This window comes from Oncorhynchus gorbuscha, linkage group LG21 (genome assembly GCF_021184085.1).
Source record: "Oncorhynchus gorbuscha isolate QuinsamMale2020 ecotype Even-year linkage group LG21, OgorEven_v1.0, whole genome shotgun sequence".
NCBI classification, from domain to species: Eukaryota; Metazoa; Chordata; class Actinopteri; order Salmoniformes; family Salmonidae; genus Oncorhynchus; species Oncorhynchus gorbuscha.
The window spans coordinates 22,423,142-22,449,664 of NC_060193.1; the positions used below are offsets into that span (position 1 = coordinate 22,423,142).

Below are 26,523 nucleotides of genomic sequence, written 5' to 3' on the forward strand. Positions count from 1 at the left end.
TTTATTTGGACCGCTATCCAACATGCTACTGTGTATTTATTTGGACGCTCTCCAATGCGCTACTGTGTATTTATTTGGAACGCTATCCAATGCGCTACTGTGTATTTCCATGATCGTTTTGGGAGATAATTGTCATCATATCACGAAATTGGGAGATAATTGTCAACATAACGAAATTGGGAGATAAGCATTTGTGGATGGTTCAACTTATTTTTAAAGAACAAAGCAATTACCATTACTTTCTTGGTTTCACACATTGTTGGTTGATAAGCTGTCCAGAAGACTGGTATTGTATTTACAAATAGTCCTGCCTCAAGTAAATATTTTGCTCTTGTCCAACTGCTTTTTGGTTAGGCAAATTTATTCATGCTTTGTGCAATTCATATTGGCATTTACTTTGGTTCTTGGTTCCATCAGGTGCAAAATCCACCCTTTTGAAACAATTGAAAAGTTTCTTAATTTGATAAATTAGCACATACACCAACTGCATTATCACATTGAAAAGCTTCATTATTTTACAAAAGTCAAGGTCATTTGGGATGAGTTGCCATTTGAATAAAGTAAGGGATGAATACTTTTTTATTAACAGCAGGACGACTTTCTATACGAGCAGGTGAGTGGGAGAGGAATGACTCATCTTAAAACACGAAACTAAAACATGTTCATCCAACTCTTCCCCTATTCTAGTTCTGTCACAAGTCACAGAGTGGACCATCTCTTGTCAAGTGTGAGAACAACCCATAGGCTAATGTGCTGACTTGAAGGATCACATATTTCACAGTCAGGACACTGGATGAGCATAACGCAGGAATCTCCAACTCCAGTCCTAGCGAGCTACTGTGTTTGTGAATTTGGTCCAGCCCAGCACTAACACACCTGCTTCAAACAATCACGGTCCAGACAGACGACCATTATTCGACAATCATTCCAAACAGGTGTCTTTGTGCGGAAGTGGAACAAAAGCACCTATAAGCTCTTCAGGACCCAACACGAAATCCTTCCGCTTTTGTCACAAAGGCTATTTTCTTCCTCCACATCACACAACGTTGAAAACCTAAAGGAGAGGCTAGTGGGTTGCGGCGCGTTCAAGCATGTGCGGTGCAAATTGACTGAATATTACCTCTGTTCAACGACGCCGAGCTGTTGATGTCGCCGGTTATGAAAGACGACTCTGACTGTTTCCGGACTGTGTCGTTCCACATCCGACGGATCCGACTCTGCAGAGGGGGAACATTACAACTAACACATCAGTGGGGTTTTGTAACGGTAATGGAATCAGTGCTTAAAGGTGGCTTCCAGTTAGGATGTTCACCGTCTGTCTTGGGTGTGTGCAGCAACATTCACCATAAAAACACACCTCAACTCTGTGCTGATACATTCATTCAGACCTCTTGTTGCGGAAGACGTACACAGTACATTACTTTATTCTTTGTTACTGTGTTTTTCTGTAAGGCTTTGTAAAGGTTTGACTTCCACATCTCACAAAAGTGTTATCACAATTGAGTCATTGCGACTGTTATTGCTACCTCTCGTCGCTGTTATTGCTACCTCTTGTTGCTGTTATTGCTAAGTTTCACTGGTGTTATTGCTACCTCGCATAACTCTACACTGCTGTAAAAGTCAAGGCCATGTTCAAGTGTACAAGTCCTTGTGGGAGCAGACTTGCCTTCAAATAGTATTTACAGTATTCAGATACTTTAATCGTTTGATCGAGCCTGCCTGCAGTAAAAGCATGGGCAGGTTTTGCACTTTTGGGACTATTCCATTGGTTCCATTGAGAGGTGCAGGCTCAATCAAGCACAGCTGAAGTCTTTGAGAGAAAAAAATGAGAATTCTATTTCAACCCAGCGCTGTGTGGGAGTTGGGTTGATCAGTGTTCATATTTCAAAGGTCTCTTTCTCTGTCCAAGTCTCACTTCCAACTTTCATTTAGAGAGAGAACCCTACCTCCCTAACCACCCAGAGCCCACCGGTTTACGATGTACTTTGCTAATTACACGTTCATTTAAAAGCCTCCGAGTTGCCGATAAATTACAGGGTGTTTACGACCGCTTCCGTTCACATGCGGTTGATGGCGAAAACTCGGCGTAGCGGTTAGCCGTTGGGTTAATTATGTACGCTGAGACCAGCTTCCGTCGTGACAGGCTGATGGTGTGCCGTAGACTATTTGCATGATTCATAAATGTATTGTTAACAACCTATTAATTAACATTGACCAAGTAAATACAGTAAATGGGCTACAATGAACTTTCCGGTCAACATCAGCAGATAGAATGAAGTAAAAATCTATATCAGATATGCTCGTAGTCAACCAAATACATTGCCATTTGAGGTGAGGTGAGAGGAGAGGCACTACCTACCTGTGAACCGGTGGAATATCTCCCTGGTGGGCGGGATGCTGAGCTCTTCCCAGAGCCAATGGAACTCTCCACACTCTTGCCACTGCAACAGTGGGTACGCAGACACTTTCCGTACTCTTTACGCACCTGTGAACCACACACACACACATTCCCATTCAGACACAGAAAACCAAACAACTTGTTGGTGTACTGTGAGAAAATGAATACTGTAGTTAATAACTACATTACACTCTAGCTTGCTACATGGTAATAAGCCATGTCATGTATAATTCTGAGCTAACCACTTTGCATTTCATGTGTGGTTTGAAAAGCTGACTAAAGCTCATACAGCAAGCTAATACAGGGGCATATTTATCAAGCTACTCAGAGTCAAAGTGCTGAATTAGGATCAGTTTTGCCTTTAGATCACAAAGAATAAGATTACATGGACAGGACGGGACCTGATCCTAGATCAGCACTCCTTCTCTGAGACGCTTTGTGAATACAGTCCCTGAACCACAAGGTTAGAGTAAAACACACACCTTCTTCTGGAGGACACAGTGGAAGATGAAGATGAACATGCCCTGCAGGGAGTTGAAGATGGTGAAGAGGTAGGCCATGATGACCGTGCTCTCGTTGACATACATCAGGCCAAAGGCCCATGTCAGGCCCAGCAGACAGAGCAGCGCTATGGCCCCAATCACCCACGATCTGAAAGCAGAAAGAGACAACGTCAACTTTCTGGATGTTCTCAGAACTGCTAGAGAAGTAACAACTCAACTTGAATACTTGCGAAAAGATCTTCGATTTTTGTAGTCTGTAATTTCCTAAAGAAATGTATGTGAATTATCACAAACTATCACCAGTGATGATTGTGGACTAGGGCCCGCATTCTGTCTGACAGATCCCTGTGCATACATACAGTGGGGCAAAGAAGTATTTAGTCAGCCACCAATTGTGCAAGTTCTCCCACTTAAAAAGATGAGAGACAAAATGAGAAAAAAGACAGGTGTATTTTATACTGATGACAAGTTCAAACAGGTGCCATTAATACAGGTAACGAGTGGAGGACAGAGGAGCCTCTTAAAGATTAAGTTACATGTCTGTGAGAGCCAGAAATCTTGCTTGTTTGTAGGTGACCAAATACTTATTTTCCACCATAATTTGCAAATAAATTCATTAAAAATCCTACAATGTGATTTTCTGGAATTGTTTTTCTCCTTTTGTCTGTCATAGTTGAAGTGTACCCATGATGAAAATTACAGGCCTGTCTCATCTTTTTAAGTGGAGAACTTGCACAATTGGTGGCTAACAAAATACTTTTTTGCCCCACTGTATACTGTAGCTGATGGTAAAAATCTAACTATGTAAATATGTAATTGTCCCAGGAAGCTACAGGTGGAAACGCACAAACAAAGTGTTAGTTTGGTTTCGAGACCAGATACAGGAGAGGTGACTTCAAAGTCAACCAAGCCTCTGAGGTGGTCTGAGGTGGTGACTGTTCTCAGACTTCCCACTTAGCATTCTGTCGGCAGTGCACAACTCGGAAGGAGCATCGCGACTACCTGTTCACGGAAGCAAAACAAAAAAAAACGGCATTTAAAAACAAACGTTTAGCTATCTTGGTCTGTGAACATACAGATGAACCAAAAAGAGAAGAGAAACGCAGGTAAAAAAAAAAAAATGTTCACCAGACAGACAAAAGTACAAATCTAGATGAAGGGAAGGAGGGAGGAGAGAAAGGAAGCGGAAAATCGACAGGAGGAGTGGAATTAAATTGAATCGTGTGTTCGCCTGCTCCTTGGGGACACCTATCATTTTTCTCTCGCTCGCCTTCTTTCAAGAGTTGCACACATTATTCATCAATTACATGACAGACCATCAGATAGTGTACTCTTTCAAATTTGAACATGTGAGAGAGAGACTATTACTGGACCAGTAACAGTGGAAAACTCAAGGTAACTCCCCAATATTAAAATAGTACTTGGTGTATAATTAATACCGAGACAATAGGCGATACAGTTTGTATGACCTCGGGGCTAGCAGGTATGGCATAATCACTGGAAGACAAATGAATATGAACACATGTAAACACAGTATTTTGAATGTGCTGCCCGAGGGTTGTCCCAAAAGCCTCGACAAATAACGAAGCTCTGAATAATTATGCTAGTATAAACAGAAATACCAGTGCACTTCAAATCAATGAAATGATGAAAACAATTACTTTTTTTTTCAAACCTTAAATTGCACAGTGCATGACTACTTCTCCCGTGACAAACAGGGAGACTTGTTTCAGCGTTCTGAGATGACTTCACCAGAAGCGTACCCATTTGAACTAATATTGAACAAATGTGAGGTGTGGGTGAATATTCCTTCCCTACGACTTGACGGAGAGCTTCACTAAACATTTACTAAAGACATGTGGTGGTATAAACATGACTCATTACTTTGTTATGATGACATGTATGGTGTGTCATGAATGGATGACCTGTCCATTTTACTCTTACTTGATCTCAGGTTCGTAATCCTCATAGCTGACAGGAAAGAAATGAAAAACAAAATGAAATCAATAACCAAACAAAACTCCAAAGCAAATAATCCAATAATATGATTTTGAATGACACAGTATAGTAATAGGAGAGGGGGACAGACACACAAACATAAAGACAAACATGACATAATACTCCCCAAAAAATGTCTCATCAAATAAAGTACAATATTGATTGCATCCAAAAGTCTTGAAGCCAGAATCCTCTTACTCTCACTCACTCACTCGAATTTTGCGAGTCAGTTACAGGTGCTAAACGTAATTATCGTATTCACAAGCGTCTCCACTCCTCAATAAAAACGGGAGGGCCTAGCATTTCGCCTCAATCGTCTGTAATAAATGGGCCAGGTGCGAGAGCAAAAATAAATGATTTATGGAATTATTGGGGCCAACCGTGAAACATAATATTCCCAGATCTATCTTAATGACCTGTTGGGAGAGGCACTTCATCAAGCTGATTGCCCCCTCAGGTAGATCCAACGAGGGTGGGAAAAAAAAGAGGGAAATATTGACCTGGAACTAGGGCAATATTGCAGAGGGATGGGCGACAAACAGTGTGTGTGTGTGTGTGTGTGTGTGGGGGGGGGTGTTAGGTAGAGATGCCTAAGGACATAATAGAAGTATCAGGGAGGTCAGGATATGAAGAGGTTATTTTTCATATCTTCCTTGGTTTGTATCTGGTCGCCTTTGCTTTTCACTAAGAATTGAGGATGATATTTATTTTGCCGTGAGGGCTATCTTGGAAAATCTGGTTCAAGGTAGCAGATATCCTCAGCAACCATCATTTCCTCCTGTTCGCACTCACACTCACTCAGGAAATGTTCAAAATACTGTATGAACTGTATATGAAGAATTTGGACAGGTATACGTGTCATTTCAAAATGCCTGTCAAAGATGCACAATATACTCAAGAAAAATATAAACATGCAACAATTTCAAAGATTTTACTGAGTTACAGGTCATATGAAGAAATCAGTCAATTGAAATAAATACATTAGACCCTAATCTATGGATTTTACACGTATGGGAATATAGATATGCGTCTGTTGAACACAGATGCCTTAAAAAAAATATATATATTTTTGTGCATTCAAATTTGCTAGCGATAAAATTTGATAGAAATAATAATTATATTTTTGTTCAGTGCATATTCTTGCATCAGAATTATATATATTTTTTTTACTAAGTTGAGAAACTCTCCTAATTAACCCCCTACCACTTTCAGTCCTACAGACCTGGGCCCATTTCCCAGAGCTGAAGTGGCACCCGTAGAGCTGGTGAATACCCTCGCAATGATGCCACTCCAGTATCACGCTGAATGGTTCCACCGCAGCAAAAACAGCACTTGTGCGCTTTCACCGGAAAAAACGAGGGGAAAGTGCTGATTTTGTTAATAGTCGGGTAGAAATATCAAAAATGAAAATAAATTGAGGAGCAAAGTGTTCCAATCCAAAACAACCACATTAAACTGGCACCAATTTCCTTTTTGAAAAGAGACAAATTAGTCAATTCTGAGAGGTGATATGCATTTCAAATGGCTTGAGATCACATTATAGCTCATTGCAATTGGTCAATTGAGTCGCCTTTCACCTCAGCATAAAGGAGTCTCATTGACTAGTTGAAAGGAAATAGGAAATGCTGTTATCTACTCAGCAGGATGCCAGTGGTTTAACTAAAGTTTTGTGTACAAAGAAATGTCGATGACATCTCGAATCGATCATACCATCTTAATTTGCATATTCCTTCAGGGTCTATCGTAGGGGAATTCTCAATAAGTAGATACTTTATTCACCATGAAGCATATACAGGACACGTCTACTCACAGTGATTTTTAAGTTATTAAAGAGACGTGTCATGAACAATCTTCAGTACGCATTCCTACGTTTCTCAGCACCTTGTGGACTGCAGTCATCAACGCTCAGCAAGTTCCCAAATATAGGGTTCGACAAAGTTTGGTAAACGTTTGCATAAGAGAGGAAGACAACGTCCAATTTGTGCCAGAGGAACAACAAAGCTAACTCCTACAGAGCACAAATGATTACGGGGTCAAATACAACAGGTTACGCCAACACAGCACTCACAACACATATCGGATGAGGAATTGACACAGGAAAGAGTCTTTGTCTATCGGGAAAGGCAATGGGGACCAAAACAATGTGGCATCTTACCAGTGCCATTCCACAATAAGAATTCCATCATAATAACGATAGCTAACATGAGGAAGGAAATATAAGAGACAAGAGTTAAAAAACAAAAACCTCAATAAGACAAAGCATAGCATGCGGTGTTATTCAAAAGAAGAGAAACTGAGTGAAATGAGAGACAAAAAAACATGGAACATTCATTAGAAAAAAGCAACGTGATGACATCTGAACATAAAGTGAGACATCAAATGATGAACACACCACCAAATATAAGAAAAAGAGTGAAGAAATGTCCTACTAAATTATGACCTAGCAGGAGTGTGGACATTCTTACAATCCAGTAGAATGTTTTCTTCAAAATCAAAACGCTCACTGTGTCAGACTTAGAAACAATCCATTATTTTCATCATCAAACAATTTGATTACTAGTAGCAGGCTAAATTGTTAGCAGTAGCCTAAATCATTTAGAACTTTAAGATTTGAAACTGACACAGTCCATTCAAAGCAACTAATAGTGTGGTTAAAATAGCAGTAGGCCTATTTGTTTTGTATCATATTTGTTTTCATTGTCACAGGTGCCATTTTGGACATAGCCATGTGGAAGGAGATATTGTACATACATCTAGAGGGAGGTCTATCAGATGCCAGAGCTGGGAGAGAAGGGGTCATGACCCTTATGTTGTGGTCTGAGAGACAGAGAGGCCGGAGGTGCGGCTTCTGATTGGCCGAGGGAGGCAAGTGTGACAAATCATATGATAGAGAGAACTCTCCACAGAGAAATATATCCTCTCCACAGACAAACAAGGCAATGCATCTCAAAGAAATAATCTCTATAGCTCACTCGCAGTATTTATAGATTACATCTCCCTTGATGAATAGCTAGGGGAAGTTCAAACTATACTTACTATATTTTGAGATGTAAACAATTTGTTACTAATGAGTGATCAAATCATCCAAGTATAAAAAATGGTGTCCTTTACATTTCTCCATAGTTCCATTTAAAGCCACTCAGTTGGTGACTATCAACTCAATAACCCGTTCAATGTCGGGTCGCAATATCAAAAGCTGTGTCAACAGTGTTAGCACTAACACGGATGACACTCACAACCTGGGCTGTTGTGGTGACCCCTGTTACCGCCACCCTGGCAGTCATGAGTCATGACCACAGTCAAATTCCATGGGACTGTTGAGTCGCTGTAATAGCGCTTTCTAAGGTGATGATTCATTCAAAACAGCCATACACATAGAGCTTATGCATAGGCTTTATAAACCCGCAAGTAATAATAATTAGGATTGTGCCATACAATACATAGCCTAACGCATATAAGGCATATAAGGCATGTCAGAAAAAAAAAACATAAAACAAAACTGATTTAAGATGTCTTTGGTACATAATTGGTCTAGCTTATACTCCAATTAGAGTAATTACCATTGAGTGTGGACTGTATTATCATGCATGCTGGGTGGACTGGTTACCTTATGTTACACTCCAAAATGTATATCAATGTGTCTGAGAGATAATGTACAGCCCGAGGCGATGCTGTCGGTTCATTGATTGTGCAGGGCTGATTACAGTTAGCTATTGTCATAATTAATTGGGTGACACTTTACCTTTAGCTATAGAGAATATCTCAGCATCCATGCGTTACCCATCGCCTACAGTCTCTCGTTTATTCTTTCCTCGAGCGTTCAGACAGGCTGTCAAAAGTTTTGTGAAACATGTTTATTGTGAAAACATGTCACTATCGATGTTCTTGAACAGATTTCACTGGGTTTCCCAGACTAAGCCCTGGGTAGCTGCAGGAACAAGGTTGGAGAGGCCATGGCATACAGAGTTTGGGCTGAATATCACCTGTCGGGGGCAGCGAGAACAAGCTCCTCAAACAATAGATGAGTGAAATAAGTGTTTTTAAATGCAGCTGTTCATATTCAACTCCTGCTCCTCCACTATCAAACCGAAGTACAGTAGGTGGGAAAGCTACAGTAGCCGCCTCCATCCGCTATTCGAGTGCATACAGATGACATGTCTTTGTCCCCCTGCCCCTTGTTCCTGCCCCTTGTTCCTGCCCCTTGTTCCTGCCCCTTGTTCCTGCCCCTTGTTCCTGCCCCTTGTTCCTGCCCCTTGTTCCTGCCCATTTTAAAATGAACCTAATTCTAGATATTACACAAGATTACATTGAGAATAGCCTGACGGGTGAAAATATGATCACTTGATAAGAGAACAGCTGTGCAATTTGAGGCAAGGAAAAGTGCAGCAAGCTTTTCTTTGCTACTTTCTCAAATGATCAATAGCCTACAGTCACACCATGCAACTATGCACACCTTAGAAAGTCTTAGAAATTACAACATACACTGCATTTGGAAACTATTCAGACCCATTGACATGTTGTTGTTTTTTAAGCCTGTCTTTGCTTTGTCATTATGGGGTATTGTGTGTAGATTGATGAGGGAAAACAAACTATTTCATCCATTTGAGAATAAGGCTGTAACGTAACAAAATGTGGAAAAAGACAAGGGGTCTGAATACTTTCCGAATGCACTTTATGTTGCAATTTCTAAGACATTCAAAGGTTTGTGTAATTCACAACTACAGTTGCCAAATAATTCTAAATCGAGCATTTAGGACCTGTTTCAAGTGATCACTTTTACGCTCAACATAGCCACTTCATACGCACACTTGCTCTGTAATGGTAAAAAAATATCCTTTCTATTTTATTCACCTAAGTTCAATTATATTCTTCTTACTATAAAATCAGATCAAATACAATAATGGCACAGGGCTTATAAGCATATCTTGTCAGCTAAATGAACAAGCCTACAGCTTATGGCATGGAGCATAGCCAGATAATATAGGCTTACAGTAGACCAACTCATATTCTGTTCTTCTGAAATACATGTTCTTTCCTATCATAATGTTTCTTTAGACCTGACTAAAATAAATAACGGATTTATTGTGATGGTGTGATTGTGATGGTGACCGCCACAGCCCTAATCACAAATAAACAAAACCAAGCCAAACTCATGGTCATCCTAGCTCCAATCAGAGTCCACAGAGACGCAACAGTACGCACGGCCCATTATAACATATATTCACAAACCTCATTTTTAAAATCGGTTGTTATTGAGTCACGGACAAATGTCACAACAGACTGCGCAGCTCTGGGCTTTGAACTCTGCCGTGCCAACACGTCTCAGACCGCTATGATACTATCCAAAAGAGTGCTGATGACACTGATACAGACGGCTCTGTCTAGTAGGGTGTTCTGTTGTTTATTCGGAACGGGATACACAGAGCAGGCATCCTCTGGAAAACGAGCCACGGCACTGCAGGCAATGTGAGTGTGTGCCTGCGTGCGTGAGTAAGAAAGAGTGTCTACTGTATGTGAGAATGAGTGTGACTGTGTGGGTGTGTGTGGCGGGGTGTATAGTGTGTGTGTGTGTGTACTCGCTGACAGAACAAGGCCAGCAGGGTCTCACTCCACTTTGACAAAAGCATTGACAGGCGGCTGGGGATGATGCCTAGCATTACAGCCATTAAACACAGTGATGCTTCTAGAGTGTCTTCGAACTTCCGGACAGGGAAAACACAGAAGCTCTTTATCCATCAGTAGGATATAGGAATGGTAGACAGAGGCAGAAAAACGACTTAAGCCCGGCCACAAAATAAGTCTACCCTGACACCTGGTTGGACTAACACCCCTAAGTGAACCAGAAAAATGCTGTGTCATCGTTTTGGCTGATTCCTTTCGTCTCCTAGAGGCGCAAAGGGCCTCACGGTGTCATTGTGAACTAATGTAGTGTTCCAAGACACCACCGACTCCACTTTAGTTCCAAATGACCTTGAATGACTATTTAATCACTTAACAAACAGATACACATCATGACCAAAAGTATGTGGACAAAAAAAAAAAATACAAAAAGGATTCAAATTTAAATCAATGACCAAACCTTCAATATTTGATCTAATCTTACCATTGAGACCGATTGTTTTGTGGTGATATCGCAATAGGTGGTTAATTTGTTTTCACAAAACACAGTGAGCATATTAAACACATTCATACTCATTCCTTCATTGTCACTCAAACTGCAACGCCAGTAAACTGTGGGATTTATAATGTCATTCAGAGTTCCATATCCCGAGTGGCAGGGAGTGCACGCACAAGCGCACACCCAGATGCACACACCCACCCACACACACTCCCATTTATGAATATTCATCCGTGTGTTAGCGGATGCCGACGGGCCAGGTTCATTCTACCAGATTGTCTCGTGGCCTTTTCCCTCAGCCGACCAGTGTGCTCTTCCGATAATGAAGTACGCCTGCTGGAATACCTGTCCTGTTTTAACCCTTGCCTCCCCACCATGACACAACCTTTGGTGATAATGAGTTATGAACCTGGAGGGCTCTGCTTCCTGCATCTCTGCGTGGCCCTTCTCACCCTTCAGATGTGTTTTGAGAGGTTCACAGGTATAAAAAACGGAAGAAGTTATTCTAAGCAGCGACACATGGTATAACGACACAGCTTCCGTCTCAAAGTCTAGGTTTAGTGTGAGGTACATAACATTGATTGTTCAATATAATTTTGCTGTTTCGGCTGCATTAATGCAGAGGTGACTTACAGTTAACATTTGTTCAGTATATGTGGCCCGTGCAGAGGGATCGAACCCACAACCCAGTGGTGTATTTGTCCAACTGATTCGGTTGCAAAATGGTTCTTAAAACAGAAGCGAATGGCACGAAGCGGGGAGGGAACTCTCTCAATATGTCGGTCCCCAGCCGGGTGCACATTTTGGTTTTTTTGCCCTAGGTCTACACAGCGGATTCAAATAACCAACTCATCATCCATTTTTGATGATTTGGATCAGTGGTGTAGTGCTAGGGGAAAAAACAAACGTGCACCAAATGGGGGCCCCGGGACATAGTTTGGGAAACCCTCCTCTAACACACCGAGCCATCAGAAACTGTTCTGTCATATACCAATGTCTTAACTCCCATGTACTAATGTACATGTCTGGAAGGTCTCAATGCCTGAGAGGACGAGGGACTTACTTGATGTTGTCGAGGCAACCCGAGTCGGGTTTGAGGATGGCGGTGTGGTGGAACATCTTGTACAGCGCGATGCCCAGGAATATCACGTTGAGCTGGGAGAGATGGACGAAAGAGAGGAGGGAGCACAGCTGAAATGGAGTTTGTGTGTTTGTTGGTCTTGATGCTTTCATACATTTTTTAAACCGGGGAGACATTGTTATAGTTGAGTTGAGTATGTTGTGTCGAAACACGATGTGGTTAACCCACTTTGCCAAGTAGAGCACAAAATTATATGAAAATTGTATTACAGTATAACTGCCACATATAGAAGTGCCATGTTGTACTTGACAATGAAGTTGAACTAGTTGGCTCCTGATCAATGCAATGGCTGGAGTCTGTCCAAAATGAATGTACTAAACATGCAGTTAACCATAGGAAGCAAACTACATTTGAGACTGATAGATTTAAGACTGTTTGCAGTTCTCCAAACTGCTCTCATCAGGAGTCAAATAATGTCAAACAGAACTGAACATATAGGTTTGATAGAAATACCACAAGTATAGCCCAATAGAGGAACCAAATAGTAGTATGGAGCATCAGAATTGTTGCTGTTGTTATCATTTTTTATGCCTCAAACATGAATCAGCTAAAAGCTCAGATGTCATTGTGGACCAGAGGTACAGCTATCTCAAGATGGTATTGCCCCTCAAAAAGACACCCATTTGAAAGCTAACTCGTACTACACTGTGCTAGGGAAGTGACATTTAGCTAACTGAGCCGCAGTTTAAACCCCCCCCCCTCCCCGACCTCCTAGAGGGACAACGCTTCCAGACGGAGTCCTTGTATTTTTCCCCAGTATATGCGTATGTGGTTTACGAGTGTCTGCTTGTGTGTGCATGTTACCGAGTCTGTGTCCTATCTCTGTGCCTCAAGGTACAAAGTAGCAGCATAGATGGCGTATGATTCCAGGCGGAAGTTCTGGGCGAAAATCAATCATTATCGTGGAACGGGATCACTCCGAGACGGAATACTGAGCAGTGTCCGTCTCTCCTCTCTCCCTCGCCAAAGACATCTCTGTCAGTTGTGCGGAAAAAGCGACTAACCGGAATAATTCACAATTCACATCCTCATCCATTTCTCGCCATGACACCTGACCAGCAGTGGCTTATATTACAGTGGAAAGTGGATGTTAAGCTCTCTCTGGACCATTTAAGTGGTGCCCTGAGGTGCTAAGTAGGGTTAATGAGATAGTATGGTAGTGGGAAAGTAGGGACGCTTACCATAATTATCAAGGTTGCCGGTCCTATGAAGCTCCAAATGAAGTAGGTGTCCAATCGAAGCCAGCACCTGGAGGGGAGGAACGAGACAGGAGAGAGAGAGAGAGAGAGAGAGAGAGAGAGAGAGAGAGAGAGAGAGAGAGAGAGAAAGGGCGAGAGAAGAGAGAGGAGAGAAAAGAGCGAGATGAGAGAAACGCACAGGACATACATCAACGTGGAGGCTGGAGTGACAAAGAGAAATGAGCACTTCAAACACAGTGCCCCGCAAGGGGGTAGGAGAGTTATGACCGTTACATGAGGGTTACATGAGGGTTTGGAGGGAGGATTTGGGTGGTTTCAGTGTCATAACTTCTTATTGGCTGTGATGGTCACAACAGTGTTATCAAAAGGACAAAACTCTAATGTGGCTCCGGGCTGAAGTTTCCCCGAAGTAGCCTTGCGGTTAAGAGTGCCGGGCCAGTAAACAACGGTTCACTGGTTTGAACCCCAGAGCCGACTAGGTGAAAAATCTGTCGATGTGCCCTTGAGCAAGGCACTCAACCCTAATTACTCCTGGATAAGACCGTCTGCTAAGGTACCCAATCCTAACCTTAACCGTTAGTGGAGGGAAAAGCTCAACTACATCAGGATCAGCGTCAACTTCCCCCTACTTCTCTAAAAATGATCCTGTGTGCAGCTGGTATGTTCATTGGGTTAGAGGTTCATTCCATATAAGGAATATAATTGATGCTTTGAAACGTTTGCACAGAAAATAATAGGAAATTCTGAACTTCTTAATGGAATTCCATTCCCTTAATTTAATTCCATTCCCAAAACACCTCCTGATTTGACTGACTTTAAATTTAATGGACTTCAACCATACAGACACTAATACCATTTTCACACTATTGTGCCGACCCAAACCATACTTTGCTAACTCAGATACATTTTCTTATCACATTTTCCTTTCGGGCACAGTTCCAGAAACTAAAGTGGATGTCTTACCAGGCCAGCTCAGAACAACTCGCCTCAGCTCGGCAGTGTGAAAAGCGCCATAGAGACAGATGAACTGTCCAGCCTCGTCGTGTTAACCAATGAACCACTCTCACGGTCACATTACCATATTAACAATGCAACACCGTGCGCTTGCTTGACTTCTCCGTGGCAGTTACGAGACTCTAGTTGGTTGATTGAAAGCGAACGGGCCCAGATATGAGAGCGCATGGGAGCAGATGTGGGATGAAGGTGATACTGGGAAGGCGAACGACAAAAATGAAGTTGATTCATGACCTTCCGGCTAAATTATTAATAGTTTAATCTCCGGCTCCGCGCGATAGACCTCCATTTTTGGCCATCGGAAATTACAGTTTCCTACTCTGTTGTCATTTGGATGACAAAGAGGCAAAATGGAAGTGGCAGCGAATTAGCCGTAATTCAATAGCATTTTAAGGCAGATTGAAGTGTGAAGAGGAGTGCGCACTTAGCTTCGGACAGCGCAGGCCATACTCGAACATAGGGAGGAAACCCGACAATGCAACTCAAGATTTAATTATAACTTGTCACCTCATATCCCAGACTACTATAGTGAGTGTTCAAGAAATCCTGAAAAGAGATTCATTTTTCTTACATTCATTTCATGGACATTTTCACACGGCATGGCCCAAATGGAATTTTTCAACGATATAAAGTGTCGGTAGCGTTATTAGACTTGAAGTGAAAAGCTCAAAAGCCTTGGCCGGGTTTTTACTAATACTTCACACACTAACATGCTCGATCACAACCCGATGCCTTGATAAAAGTCAAAATATATATAAACAGAATATACCGAGACAGAAAACAATGCATGCATTCCAAATGGCACCGTGTGAGCCCTATGGGCCCTGGTCAAAGGTAGTGCACTATATAGGGAATTGGGTGCCAGTGGGTGTTCATTTTGTATTACTGGGACTTGATACTTCTCCCCCTGGTCAAGAGATGATGTAAACACACACAAGTAGTCAATATAAATTCTGCTGAACGCCAAATTGTTTCTTTTTTTTTACCACGTCTGATCACAGAAAAGCAGATTTATTTAAAAGGCAATGGCTGTCATTTCTGCCTTAGTGCGTGAACCAGCAAGCCTCCCCGCCCGCTGTCCTCTACAGTCATGACAGAATTCTCTGTTGCCTTTTGAGTCTATCTATTTTCACTTGTGTCAGGCTGAAGCTGTATTGGTGACCATCTCCTCAGAATCCTCTTGGTAAAGAAGCTAAGGGAATAGAAACCTGGGACCTAGGTTCCCCGATAAGACAGAATAGCGTTTTCTCTCCCAACGTCTAGTGTTGGGTACTCACGTCGGTGACACTGATTCACAGCAACGTGACACATTAGTTGAGCTCAAAGAGACACTTTGTAGAGGGGGGAGAGAAAAGCGCTACCAAGACAAGACAACTGAAAGAGACTAAGTCACCCGTGACGACTTCTCTCTCATGATGGGCTCCAGGTACGCCAAGTTGTTGAAATGCAGTTTGTCTATTGCAAACTGTCATTATTAATGTCAGACAAATGACCAAGTAAAGGATTTATGGTGAAATGTGAACTAGGTGCCTATTTTGGTTGCAGTGTTGTGATTTGTGAATATGAAGTGAGTTCATCTTCTTATGGTATAACATGGTATATGTGCGTGTGGTGTGTGTGTGCGTGTGCGTGTGCGTGTGCGTGTGCGTGTGCGTGTGTGTGTGTGTGTGTGTGTGTGTGTGTATGTGGTGTGTACAAGCGCGCACTTGAACATGTCCAGTATGACATGTTTGATGAAACATCTCATGAGCAAACTGCTGATGCTGGTTTAAATTTTTTCGATCGGCTTCAGATTTAGTGAAAGTGGAACGGTGTCTCCGTGTCATTGTTAGGACGGCTGGTTCATGTTTCAGAGAGAAGCGCGAGAGCAAATCAAATAAGCATCTCGAGTATCTTCTGCAGGGAAACAGAAGAACCGATGAAGACTGCCGTCTCGCCGTCTACCTTTCTCTCTTCGTCTCCGTCTAGCTCTCCCCCCCAATCTCTCCATCTATTGCTCCCTCAGATAATTGGGAGTCGTGTGAACGCTACAGACGCTAACCACAACGGCTTGACATTCACACGGCTACGGCTAGCGTTTGAGCTTGCATTTTCCACTGTTAAAACATTTTGTCAAGTCAGCAGAAGTCCTGTTTGAGAATAACCACTCAGATTATAATGAGCAGAAAACGCTACTCATTATTAAGGGGTGATGAGGAGCATTAGTTATTGCAGCAATGCCAAATATATATCGTTGGAGGCTAACGACTACCACAAATAGTTTTTACTCAAAATGAGTCAGCCGAATCAGTATGGCTGTGGGAATGTGTGAGAAGTAAACTGACTAACTAAATGTGCAAATCAAATGTAGTGTCAGGACAGGAGTTTTTCTTGTCTAGGTGACGTGACGAGGAACAACTCTGTGCCCTTGTTATAGTCTACAAGATGTTTCTATTTCAGGTCACACGTTCAGGAAACCCCTCATCTGGGAACATATTCATAAAGAGTCTCAGAGCAGCCATTTTTACGTCAGTAAAAGTGTTTATACAGAAACTCAGCCTAAAACACCAAAGAGCAAGCAATGCATCCTAGACCAGCACTCCTACTCTGAGACACATTATGAATACAGGCCCTGATCTTAAAATGAATTTCTCTAAAAAAAATGTTAAAAAGAATGGCACAGCAGAATGGAACTACGTCTCGACAGCCGTTAAACAAACAAACGCCCAGAATAACCTTACTGAACCTATCACAACCATATTGACTAGTTCAGATATGTCCAGCAGCCCTGGCATTGTGTATCATAAGATGGTATTAGTCGCACAGATGACTTTATTGAACAAGACATTATTTAATTTTGTAAAAACGTTTTGAATTAAAAAAGTATATGTTATTATAGTATAATACATGCCACTTAGTAGACACTATTATCCAAAAAAACATATGTTTTTCATATGGTTGGTGCCAGCAGGAATCAAACCCACGATCCTTTGCATTGCAAGCGCCATGCTCTACCAATTGAGCCACACAGGACCATATTGGCTATGCCACCAGCAGCCTTGCCTCCAAATAAGAGCTTGTCTTGAAGTGTTTCCCAAACAGGTCCCAAGACCCCCTGTCGTTTCACACATTTGTTCAATTCGAACCCGAGCACACCAGATTTGACTAATCAAGGGCTTGCTGATTAGTTTGAATGAGGTGTACTGGAAAATATCAAACAGAGGAACACATGGTGCTTGCTGAGAGGTTTAAGCAACACTGCTTTAGAATCTAGACCATAGTAGTTAATGGGTTAATAGCCTGGTTCCTCTCTAGGTTTCTTCCTAGGTTTTGGCCTTTCTAGGGAGTTTTTCCTAGCCACCGTGCTTCTACACCTGCATTGCTTGCTGTTTGGGGTTTTAGGCTGGGTTTCTGTACAGCACTTTGAGATATCAGCTGATGTACGAAGGGCTATATAAATACATTTGATTTGATTTGGCATAGTTCTAACGACAGGGTTCCCTACAGCGAGGTTCTAAAGATGGGGTTCTAAAGCAGTGGTTCGAGTTCCGGTAAATACTCACACTCGATCCGTGCCGTAGCTCCGGTAGTCGACGGCGGCTGACACAGCCACAACGAGCGCGGGCACGCCGTAGCCCACCAGGTAGAAGTAGCGTTTGCGCGAGTGCTCACTCTCGAACACCTCCACCAGCATAATGTAGAGCTGCACACCCTCCAGGAACATCCAGGTGAAGGCAGCCAGGAAGAAGAAGTGGAGCAGGGCAGCGAACACAGCACAGGCAATCTGAGGAGGGGAGAGGAGACAGTACAGGTCAAAGGTTAAAGGCTTAAAATCGGACAGAAAACGTGTCGATGTGCAGCTAAGAATTCCAAGAACAATACGGACGACAGGTGTTACTCACTCATGATTTTATTCCTATTATTAAAACATTTATTTTCTATGATTCAAAAGCCCTTTAGGGCGTGAAACGCCAGTCTCATGCATTTGACAAGGTAGTAGACATAAATAAACAAGGAACTAATGACTTTTCAAATGAGCGAGAGTTGCTCCATGCTTCAAATGAAAAAGGGCATGATATCACCAACTGGAATGGACAGGAGCGCCAACACTGTGCATGCACACCCGCGTGCACACCCGCGTGCACACACACACACACACACACACACACACACACACACACACACACACACACACACACACACACACACACACACACACACACACACACACACACACACACACACACACACACACACACACACACACACACACACACACACACACACACAGTGTACTTGCAACGACTGTAATTGATCCGATTATTGGAGCAATTGGTCATACGCGAGGTAATTTGTTCAACGGTCATTGAAATTGGTTTCAATTAAATTACTCTCAGGTTCAGTGGCCATCACCGCAGTGAGGAGGAGTGATCTTTAAATTTCCCAGTGAATCAAGACCATCACATCTTATGAAAGGGAAGAGTAGAGGGCAAAAGCACAGCCTGCAAACGTCCATCGTTCAGCAGGGTCCACGTTTATGAGAGCAGGTGTGTGTCTTTCTGTGCATGTCAATGCACTAATTGTGGAACAGACTTTACATTGCGTACCTCACACACACACACACACCCTTTCACTGCTCCTCAAACTCCTCTCACCACCCTCCCTACTGCACCCTGTTGATAATGACTTTGACCTTAGTGCAGAACTCTACCAGATACCTACAACAGCCAGCGACAGTCATTAAAAACTGTGATGGCCTAATCCAGATTATCAGCAGCGTTTAGAGATCAGTCTACTGCTCTACATCATGACGGGAGGTTTAGTGCAGTGGCGGGTGGTGGAAAGGGGGGAAAAGGGAGAGGGCGGGGGGGAGCGTGTGTGTGTGGTCATTTGATAGAAACACAGGAGCTTGAGCTGTGTCAGGTGAAGTAACAGGGTGGAACTGGGAGAACCAGGGGGACTGGGGAGGAACTGGCTGAAGGAGTATTTGGGAGAGATGCTTAGAAAGGTCTAGATGAGGGCAGAGTCAGTGTTGGCTATAGATATCCCATGGTGTTAATTATCATTGCATGTATATATATATATATATATATATATATATATATATATATATATACACACACACACACACACACACACACACACACACACACACACACACACACACACACACACACACACACACACACACACACACACACACACACACACACACACACACACACACACACACACACACACACACACACACACACGTTTGGACACCTACTCATTAAAGGATTTTTCTTTATCTGTACTACTTTCTACATTGTAGAATAACTATCAAAACTATGAAATAACACTCAAAAAAAGTGTTAAACAAACCAAGAAATATTTGAGATTCTTCAAAGTAGCCACCCTTTGCCTTGATGACAGCTTTGCACACTCTTGGCATTCTCTCAATCAGCTTCACCTGGAATGTTTTTTCAACAGTATTGAAGGAGTTCCTAAATATGCTGAGCACTTATTCACTGCCTTCCGCCTCTCTGCGTTCCAACTCATCCCAAACCATCTCAATTGGGTTGAGGTCGGGTGATTGTGGAGGCCAGGTCATCTGATGCAGCACCATCACTCTGCTTCTTGGTCAAATAGCCCTTAGACAACCTGGAGGTGTGTGGGGTCATTGTCCTGTTGGGAAAAAAAATTATAGTCCCACTAAGTGCAAACCAGATGGGATGACTTATCGCTGCAGAATGCTGTGGTAGCCATACTGGTTAAGTGTGCCTTGAATTCTAAATAAATCATTGACAGTGTCACCATCAAAGCACCCCCACACCATCACACCTCCTCCTCCATGCTTCACTGTGGGAACCACACATGTGGAGATCATCCGTTCACCTACTCTGCATCTCACAAAGACTCAGACCAAAGGACAGATTTTCAATGGTCTAATGTCCATTGCTCCTGTTTCTTGGCCTAAGCAAGTCTCTTCGTCTTATTGGTGTCCTTTAAGATTGGTTTCTTTGCAGCAATTCAACCATAAAATCCTGATTCATGCAGTCTCCTCTGAATAGTTGATGTTGAGATATGTCTGTTACTTGAATTCTCTGAAGCATTTATTTGGGCTGCAATCTGAGGTGCAGTTAACTCTAACGAATGTATCCTCTGCAGCAGAGGTAACTCTGGGTCTTCCTTTCCTGTGGCGGTCCTCATGAGAGACAGTTTCATCATAGCACTTGAAGGTTTTTGCGACTGCACATGAAGAAACTTTCAAAGTTCTTGAAATTTTCCAGATTGACTGACCTTCGTGTCTTCAATTATTGATGGACTGTCACTTCTCTTTGCTCATTTGAGCTGTTATTGCCGTAATATGGACTTGGTCTTTTACCAAATAGGGATATCTTCTGTATACCACCCCTACCTTGTCACATCACAACTGACTGGCTCAAAAGCAGTAAGATGGAAATAAATTCCACAAATTAAAAAAGGCACACCTGTTAATTGAAATGCATTCCAGGTGACTCCCTCATAAAGAATGCCAAGAGAGTGCAAAGCTATAATTTTTTTAATGTATTTTTTTTACCTTTATTTAACCAGGCAAGTCAGTTAAGAACAAATTCTTATTTTCAATGACGGCTAACTGCCTGTTCAGGGGCAGAACGACAGATTTCAACCTTGTCAGCTCTGGGATTTGAACTTGCAACTTTTCGGTTACTAGTCTAACGCTCTAAACACAAGGCTACCCTGTCGGGTGGCTACTTTGAAGAATGTCAAATATAAAATATATTTTGATTTGCATAACACTTTTTTGGTTATTACATGACTCCATATGTGTTATTTCATAGCTTTGAGGTCTTCATTATTATTCTATTCTAATGTAGAAAATAGTTTTTTTTTTTTATTAAAAAAATCCTTGAATGAGTAGGTGTTCTAAAACCTTTGACTGGTAGTGTATATATCATGTCCAAACAATTGCATTTCCACAGGAAACATCTCAAGGATGATCAATGGACACAGGATGCACCTGAGCTCAATTTTGAGTCTCATAGCAAATGGTCTGAACACTTATGCAAAAAAGGTATATGTGAATTTGTCATTATGAGGTATTGTGTGTAGATTGCTGAGGAATTGTTTTATTTACTCCATTTCAGAATAAGGCGGTAACGTAAGAAAATGAGAAAAAAGTCGAGGTCGGAATGCTTTCCGACGACACTGTATATCCTCCAAACAGCGGCTTCGAGAGCATTATCACTTTTATGCAAATCATTATTCAAATGTGATTTACATATTTTCGTTAAAAAAAGGTATTTTGACAAATGTATTCATATTATGTTATCTTTCCACAATATATAGTTCCCGACACAAATCTGTGGTTGCCACCCAAGCCGGCTGGTCGTTTGTTCTATCGGTTTGGTTGCCAGAGACGTGACCAAGTCGTTCAGTCTTTTTGTTCTCTATCTATGGACGCGACGTTCTTATCCTTTGCTTGCGAGTTAGCAAAACTACAGCAAAAACAGGCACGGCAAACAGTGCAGCCAGAATAACAGAAAAGTAGCTGCTTTTGTGTTTGTTTAAGCTGTTTTCTAGTGACATTTATATGGATACATTCATAACAATGAGCTACGATTTTGGCTGGCATGGAAAATGTGTTCTCGCATCAGGACACTGTTGTTCAGAGGAGCTAGCCAACAACACAGCTAAAACAATCACTTCAAACTAGCTTCACTCTGTTTCATTTTAACTGTTCTATTGACATTTCTTTGTGTAGATCCATAACAATGATGCTGATTCATGATTGACTGGCTGAGAAAAGCTGCGTGCGTGTCTGTCTCATCCCGACTCCTGACCCCAACACGTTCTTTGCTGTGGTACAGCTGGAGATCGAAGATCCAATGTTGCAAATGTCAGAGAGACAGACGGCAAGGTCTGTACAAATCTACGCTATTGAAAACCAATTGCTCGTCTAAAATAAATGGTGAGATAATGTCTAGATGCTTGGATTTCAAGTTTATAAATTGTCTGGTTGGGCTGATGACAGTGGATTGCAGTGGATTGCAGTGGATTGCAGTGGATTGCACGTCAAACATTTCAATGTCACAGCCGGTGGTAACTTGTGGAATAGACACCGTCTGGAATGCGGTTTTAACCAAATAAGCATTCAGGATTAGACCCAACTGTTGTATAAATTCCAAAAACAAGTTGAGGAACATGATGTACTGTGCTACTCATAACCATGGTTACATACAGCTTCAAAACATAATCATTTCAAATATATAGCCTAGGCTATGTTCTCATGTTCACTTGAGGTGTCTAAATTAGAACAGACTAAGAACGGCCATTATATTTGTTCGAGAGGAAACACACTCAACCGTTTGCAACGTTCACTTATTCCAATTAAGATAGCAGACAGAATTTATATCCATTGTACAACATGTCTTGTTCTTCATCTTTTCGCCCTTCAAAAAACCCAGATGCCCTAGTAAGTGTACACTAAAACCTTGATGTTCCAGTGGACTGCTGAATTGCCTTTTCGAGTGTAACTGGTCGTCAAGAGATGAGAGCTGTAGTGAAGCTCACACTGAATGCTTAAGTACCAGACATCTTTTTTTTTAACAAGATCCAGGCATAAAGTACTGCGTAACGTCGGGACAGCGAAATAAAAACAATTTAACTGATAAGATTATAGTGTAATAGGAAGATGTGAGCATAACGATTCAATAGGGTTAAGGTTCAAGTCTGATGGATTTTTCTCATTTGCTAAATTCTTGGCTTAGCCCATGTTTGTTGAGTACTAACCTTTTTAGTGTTTGACCAGGATTTTTGTGTGAACTTAATAATTTGAAGCAAAAGTTTCACTATAAGGAATGAAAAATGAAACCTGGTTAAAGGTCCAGTGTAGTCAGAAATATGATTTTCCAGTGTTTTATATATTACCACACTATGAGGTTGGAATAAGTGTGAGAATTATGATAATGCCCTTTCAGTTTTGGCCTGCCGGGCAACATCACTATGCGGAAAATGAGCTAATAGACCAATAAGAAAACATTCCAAACCTCTCTGCCAATAACAGTGAGTTTCAGTTTCCCCCTCCAAGACAGTTCTAGCAACATTCTTGCTTGAGAAATTGCTCTTTGCTAATAAGCTAACATGCTTGTCAAATGTCTCAATCCAAAATGAAGGGCATTAATATGGAGTTGGTCCCCCCTTTAAAAGCCTTCCACTCTTCTGGGAAGGCTTTCCATTAGATGTTGGGACATTGCTGCAGGGGCTTGCTTCCATTCTGTCACCAGAGTGAGCATTAGTGAGGTCGGGAACTGATGTTGGGCGATTAGGCGTTCCAATTCATCCCAAAGGTGTTCGATGGGGTTGAGATCAGGGTTTTGCGCAGGCCAGTCAATTTCTTCCACACAGATCTCGACAAACTATTTCCTTTCTATATGGACCTTGCTTTGTGCACAGGGGCATTGTCATGCTGAAACAGGAAAGCGCCTTCCCCAAACTTTTGCCACAAAGTTGGAAGCACATAATTGTCTAGAATGTCATTATATGCTGTAGCATTAAGATTTCCCTTCACTGGAACTAAGGGGCCTAGCCTGAAACATGAAAAACAGCCCCAGACCATTATTCCTCATCCACCAAACTTTACAGCTGACACTATGCATTGGGGCAGGCATCTGCCAAACTCAGATTCATCCGTCGGACTGCCAGATGGTGAAGTGCACTTCATCAGTCCAGGGAAAGCGTTTCCACTGCTCCAGAGTCCAATGGCGGTGAGCTTTACACCTCTCCAGCCGACGCTTGGCATTGCGCATGGTGATCTTAGGCTTGCATACGGCTGCTCAGCCACAGAAACCCATTTCATGAAGCTCCCGACAAACAGTTATTGTGTTGACGTTGCTTCCAGAGGCAGTTTGGAACTCGATAGTGAATGTTGCACACGAGGACAGACAATTTTTACGCATTGTGTGCTTCAGCACTCAGCAGTCCCGTTCTGTGAGCTTGTGTGGCCTACCACTTCGCGGCTGTGACGTTGTTGCTCCTAGATGTTTCCACTTCACAATGACAGCACATACAACAGTTGACCAGGGGAGCTCTAGCAGGGCAGAAATGTGACAGACTGACTTGTTGAAAAGATGGCATCCTATGACGGTGCCACATTGAAAGTCACTGAGCTCTTCGGTAAGGCCACTCTACTGACAATGTTTGTCTATGGAGATCACATGGCTTTGTGCTCAATTGTATACACCTGTCAACAACTGGTGTGGATGAAATATCCGAACCAACTCATATGATGGGGTGTCCACAAACTTTTGTAAACATAGTGTATTTTTTGTCTGTTTTCAACCATTTTAATTGAAACAAATCACAGTAAGGTAAATAAATGTTACCCAGAAAGGATTTGATTATGTGATCAAAACAGCTGCATTGGACCTGTATCTACTGTATCTAGCTGTTACCTGTGGAACCACTCGATCAAATCCTTAGTTACTGCAGGTGGGCCTTGGTGATAATGATGGTATGATAACCTGGTGAGCGTATATACAGAGAACAGAGCCATGTCTGATTCAGACCGGATGAACCAGGTGTGTAGCCTCTCAAGCTGATCAGTAACACTAATGGATCCATGTTGAAAAGTGCCATGTTGAAATTAAAGTGCCATGTTGAAATTAAAACACATGGGCACTGGCCCAAAAAGGACTAGATCTGACACCCTGGATGCATTTCAATAGTTTAATTTGGCTCCCTCTCCTTCTTTCCTATATCAGAGAACTGATTTGGGAGACAGGTGATAGATAAAACATCAACTTAAATCCCAAACAGACATCTGACTCGTTGCTTTCACTTTTCAGATTAGTGCAGAAAAGGAAGACCAGACAAGGATTGGGAGCAACTTTAGACTATTGAGATGAAGTCCCCCAGACTTGCTCAAAAGTAGAAATCTCCCCAACATTTCAGAGAGACAAAGAGACACAACCCTAGGCGCTCCACTAACATCCTGCTCTCATTGAAAACCATTGAGTGGGCTGTGTCTTTTGCACATCAATCGTCCGGCTTGGGAATGTTCTTACCGGTTGGTCAGCTCGGTTGATCCCCACCAGGAAGAGGGACTCTGCTATGAAGAGGCTGATGCAGAGGTTCTTGTGGATGGTGTTGCGGTCGCTCTGGAGGCCCCGGAAGAAGCAAAAGGTGAACAGGCTGATGAGCAGGCAGACCAGAGAGAGCAGGATGCCAACCCATGTGATGACGTCCAACAGCATGTCATGGACTGGGTCTGTATTCTGGGAAAGGGTACAAATAAGGAAATGCATAACATGAGATTACTGGATAGGAGTAGAAGACGCTCCACCAACATGAGACGAGGCGCAAGCAAAAAACAGGATGAACATTAGGAAGGAATAGGCGCAACTGTCACTCACAACCAAAAACCCCAAATGAGATTAACATAATTTAATATATTCTGCCCGTCAACAGTTTTAGAACACCTACTCATTCAAGGGTTTTCTTTCTTTATTTTGTTTTATGTTTTCTACGTTGTAGAATAATAGTGAAGACATCAAAACTAGGAAATAACACATATGGGATCATGTAGTAACCAAAAAAAGTGTCATACAAATCAACATCTATTTTATATTTGAGTTTCTTCAAATAGCAACCCTTTGCCTTGACAGCTTTGCACATTCTTGGCATACTCTCAACCAGCTTGAGGTAGTCACCTGGAGTGCATTTCAATTAACAGGTGCGCCTTCTTAAAAGTTCATTTCTTCCCTTTTTAATGCGTTTCAGCCAATAGGTTGGCTGAAACAAGGTAGGGGTGGTGTACAGAAGATTGCCCTATTTGGTAAAATACCAAGTCCATATTATGGCAAGAATAGCTCAAATACGCAAAGAGAAACGACAGTCCATCATTACTTTAAGACATGAAGATTAGTCAACACGGAAAATTCCAAGAACTTAGAACGTTTCTTCAAGTGCAGTCGCAAAAACCATCAAGCACAATGATGAAAATGGCTCTCATGAGGACTGCCCCAGGAAAGGAAGACCCAGAGTTACCTCAGATGCAGAGGATAAGTTCATTAGAGTTACCAGCCTCAGAAAAACCAGCCAACAAGTGCTCAGCATATGTGGGAACTCCTTCAAGACTGTTGGATAAGCATTCCAGGTGAAGCTGGTTGAGAGAATGCCAAGTGTGCAAA

General features: G+C 42.1%; 1 protein-coding gene across 1 annotated transcript in view; it reads right to left on the reverse strand.

Annotated features, from left to right (window-relative positions):
• Positions 1-26,523, reverse strand: part of LOC124007996 (adhesion G protein-coupled receptor L3-like) — a 258,366-nt gene that overhangs the window by 11,289 nt on the left and 220,554 nt on the right. The window contains exons 10-18 of the mRNA XM_046318915.1: positions 25,399-25,608; positions 17,914-18,134; positions 13,340-13,406; positions 12,081-12,172; positions 7,055-7,096; positions 4,846-4,872; positions 2,881-3,049; positions 2,360-2,485; positions 1,121-1,217 (exon numbers count right to left, since the gene is read on the reverse strand). Of these exons, the coding sequence (XP_046174871.1) occupies positions 1,121-1,217; positions 2,360-2,485; positions 2,881-3,049; positions 4,846-4,872; positions 7,055-7,096; positions 12,081-12,172; positions 13,340-13,406; positions 17,914-18,134; positions 25,399-25,608 (1,051 nt within the window). The remainder of the gene's footprint in view (positions 1-1,120; positions 1,218-2,359; positions 2,486-2,880; positions 3,050-4,845; positions 4,873-7,054; positions 7,097-12,080; positions 12,173-13,339; positions 13,407-17,913; positions 18,135-25,398; positions 25,609-26,523) is intronic.